Source organism: Oryzias melastigma, linkage group LG24 (genome assembly GCF_002922805.2).
Source record: "Oryzias melastigma strain HK-1 linkage group LG24, ASM292280v2, whole genome shotgun sequence".
Lineage (NCBI taxonomy): Eukaryota > Metazoa > Chordata > Actinopteri > Beloniformes > Adrianichthyidae > Oryzias > Oryzias melastigma.
Genome location: NC_050535.1, coordinates 20,589,704 through 20,593,964, shown reverse-complemented (window position 1 = coordinate 20,593,964; position 4,261 = coordinate 20,589,704). Strand labels below are relative to the sequence as shown.

The window sequence follows — 4,261 nt, the reverse complement described above, 5'->3', positions numbered from 1 at the left end:
TTTTTATCAATTCCCAGTACTAATAATTTTCTGAGAGTAAAATATTGAGTTTGACACTTGACTGATATCTCAGCATGTATAAAAGTGGTTGTTGAGTTTTTCAGAAAAGCATCCTTTTCCAAACCAATTTCACAAGACAGAAAGGTCAACCATGTAGGAGAGGAAGGTGAGGACACGCAGCTTCTCTGATGAGCTCCTTCCAGCACGCTTGACAGCAGAAAGACTAAATTTCAGAGCTAGACACGCCCCTTTGGCTCTATATGATCAGACATTTCTCCTTGCAGTCAAAATACTTTGATTAATCAACAGAAATGTACAAACGTGGTTCAGTTATTTATCTAAAGACTATTTGAGGACAAAAACAGACTCCAATGCATATTAGAAAGACACCCCTTCATTAAAGTATTGATTATTCTGGTCCATATGAACCAACAACATGGAACTGGGGCAACAGAAAACTAACCCATGACAACAAAAAGAATACAAGTTCATCTGATTAAAGACTGAAACTGGAGTAATAAGTTATCAAGTAAGTCGTTTACTTGTAGGTTTCTTTGTATGATGCGCTGAAACCTTGCACTTACTGGAAATAATAGAGCTCATTTACACACACCAAAGAACTCAACTTTATCTGAGTTCTTGTTATCAAACTCAGCAAATCATAAAAACGGATTACCAGGTTTTTCACTTCTGACGTGTGTGTAAATATATCTGATTATTGCAATTAGATCTATTTTATATTTTTTTTGTAGTCAAATAAACAACACTGTTTCTAAGGGTATTTTTTTTATTTAAAAAAAAAAAAAAAGATCTAAGGTAAAATCTGTTATTTCGGATGGGGGTGTTTTTATGTTGTGGTTCACCTACAGAGAAATGAGTCATTAAAGGAGTTCTTCAGGTATAGATCCGCCCTCTCACTCACCACACTAACTTTTTTGGTTTGTAAACATAAACAGATGGCCCTCGGCCGGGCGGCAGAAAGGACACACCGCCGAAAGGAGAGCTGGTGCGGCCCGTCTGTCAGGATGCGGCTGGATGGACGCGTACGTTTCATTCTGCACGTACACAACGAAAACACGCTGCCACCAAAAGCCGCCGATCGCCACCAGTTCCCTTTAATAAAACCCAACGATTCAGTGAACTGATGTGTGACCAGAACAGCAAACACAGCAGAAAGCGGCTGCGAGTCCCAAACGACGCCAACAAAAAGCCAAATGATGTGAACACGCACCACGCTAGGCTACGTACCAACACGCTGTGCAGACATAATAAAGAGCAGGTCATCACAAACCACACTAAACCACATGTACGTTATTTGAAAAATATCGTGCTCATTTCTCTCTGGAAAACAACGTGCTAAAGCCAAAACCTCTAAAGAGAAACAATGAATTGCCCCCTGCCTGGATAACATTTGGTTAGCATGTGCTAACTAACAGCATGCCTGGGACTAATTCCTGTTTTTGACAAATATAAAGACAAAAGAGAAAGCATATTATATTGTATTCTAAAACATACATTGTAAAAACAACCATAAAACGAATTCGTTTGCATTTACCTTATGAAAAAACAACCTTTTCGCTACATTACGGGTAGCTAATGGCACCACCGCTGCTAGCTTGTTTGCTGCATGTGTGATAGAGAAACAACTCACCCGACAAAACTCCTGACAATACTCCGAGGAGGACTGCACCGGGGACTCGGGGCTTCCTCCAGTCAGGAGTTCTTGAACTTTTTCAAGCCGCTGTCTAAGTTCCGCGATTGTTTCAGTCATTCCGTCCGCAGTACTGCGGTCCTGCTCGGCCTCTTCGTCCGCCATCTTCACACCCAGCTCCGGCGCGTAGGACTACGACGTACAGCACCAACCCCCACGCCACGTGATGACGTACACGTCGCGTGAGCTTGTTTGATATCTATGCTGTGAGGCTTGGTAGGCAGTGGCTCTTTTCTTTGTAAAATTCTGAAATCGATTTAAATGAGGACAAAATTTACGACCTTCATCTTGGGCACACATATTTGCAAATGTGTTTTAAGGAGTTGAAACATTAATAACTAGAAAAGTTGCATTACCTGCGATTATACTAGTGTGAATGCCTTATGCTGAAAGGAATTGCTGAAGATGCTGTAGCTATTTGCTTCAAAATCTATTTGCAAAAGGTTACATTTGCTAAAAGACTGGAAATTTCGTTAAAAAACACGAAAGAGTGTTAAAGTTTATATACATTTCTAAAATATGTAGTAAAATTGCTTGAAAATCCCTCATACATGCCAGTTTTGCAAAAATACTTAGTGTGTTGCTTAAATATGAGCTAAAATCCTAATTAGCCCCAAAAACCTCAACCAAATTAGCCAACAAAAAGCTAGCTCGCTTCTTAAGTACCAGATAAACTCCAAAATAGCACAACATTCCTCTAAAAACTAAATTAGTAAAAAAATGTTAGCCTGTTGCCAATATAGAAACTAAAATCTAAATTAGCCTAAAAAATCCCAGAAGACTACAAATTAGCCACGAATGTTAGCATGCTGCTAAAATACTAGCTAAACTCCAAATTAGCCTAAAAAAACAGTAAGCAATACATTAGCCAAAACCGTTAGCATGTTGCTAACATATTAGCTAAGCTCCAATTTACATTTCGTACATTTAACTGTTTATAACATTTTATGCAAATTTTCAGCCCTAATAAAAATGAATGGGAACATTTTCAAATGTATGCAATTTATGCAACTAAAACATTTGGTATGTTCAAAACATTCATGCTTTTACTTTTACTTGGGCAGTTTTTGAAATTTTAAGCAATTATTGAAATTTAACAAAAAAAAAAAATATCACAAATTTCTTCAAATATTTGTGCACTTTCTCCAAGTTTGATATAAAAACGTTCAGGGTGTTAAAGACATTAATGCTACTGAGGTTTTTAAGGCTAATTTGGAGTTCAGCTAATATTTTAGCAACACGCTAACGTTTTTAACTAATGTGGCATCTATTGATGTTTTTTAGGCTAATTCTACGTTAAGCTTGTATTTTAGTTATGTGCTTTTACTGAGGTTTTTTGGGCTAATTCTAAATTAAGCTAGTACTTCAGCAATGTTGAGATTTTTTCATGAGATTCTTCAAATTGTTTGTGCACTTTTTGCAAATTATGCAAATTTGGTATCAAACCATTTAACACATTCATAATATTATTCAGCAATTAAAATGCATTTCTTCAGCGACCACATTTAACAAAAAACATTCACACTAGCATTATCGCAGGTAATGCAACTTTTCTAGTTTTTTTTTTTTGTTTTTGTTGTACTTCTAAAATTAAACGTTTGTCATCTTTGGCGAAAATGGATGCAGGGGATATCAGTGGTCTTAATGAGTGGGCATTTGTTCATTCATCTTCTAAACCCATTTTCATCCCTTTTGGAGTCGTGGGGGCCTCTGCAGCCTAAACCAGCTACTTGGGGGTGAACCCCGGACAGGTTGCTGGTCTGTTGCAGGGCCACAACCACCCATCCACATTCATACCCAGAGTAACCTATGAAGGCTTTTGGACTGTGGGAGGAAGATGAAGTCCTTGGAGAAAACCCATGTATGCACGAAGAGAACATATAAACCCCACACAGAAGGATCTCAGCTGGGACTTGAACCAGGTCCTTCCTGCAAGTGCGCTAACCGCTGCTCCAGTGTGCAGCCCTTCATGTGGATCTATCGCCTTAAATGTAATACATTTTCATTTTGAAAGTAGAATACAAGTTTTTGTTTAGAAACCTGGCCCTGTTTTTTGGCAGCGAAATTGACAGAAAATAAAACTGCGTAAAGCTTGCATTGCTTTGCAGAGAGACGGACGCCAGACGTATTTATGACAGAGACAATGTAAACATTCTGACTGATTGATGCCCATTCCATTTTTTTGTGTCAAAGAAACGGGGACAAAGTGTAAATGAGCCTTGAGGCATTACACACTGCCAGTTATCAGACAGCCTGCAAGAATAGTAAAGTGGACAAAGGAAAAGATACAAACCACAGATGTTAAGACATGAAAACTCACCATAGATGGAAGGTTCAATTCCAAAGAGAGTACATGAGCTGCAGGGAAGGAGGTCGAGGACCAGTGAGCATGGAAGCCACTGTCCAGAATTAAACATCCAAGTTCCACAAATTCATCAAGCCAAGGCCCCAACTGACAGTGTGTCCAGTAAATGCCACAGGTAATGGAGAGCAGAGGATGCTGTGCTGGAATATAATCATAGGAGGACAAGCCCCTGCATGGGATGCACC

General features: G+C 38.9%; 1 protein-coding gene across 1 annotated transcript in view; it reads right to left on the bottom strand.

Moving 5' to 3' along the window:
• znf292b (zinc finger protein 292b) overlaps window positions 1–1,884 on the bottom strand; it is a 19,393-nt gene extending 17,509 nt beyond the window's left edge. Inside the window, exon 1 of the mRNA XM_024290989.2 lies at window positions 1,652–1,884. Coding sequence (XP_024146757.1) covers window positions 1,652–1,816 — 165 coding nt within the window. The 5' untranslated portion in view covers window positions 1,817–1,884. The remainder of the gene's footprint in view (window positions 1–1,651) is intronic.
• Window positions 1,885–4,261: the final 2,377 nt, after the last annotated feature.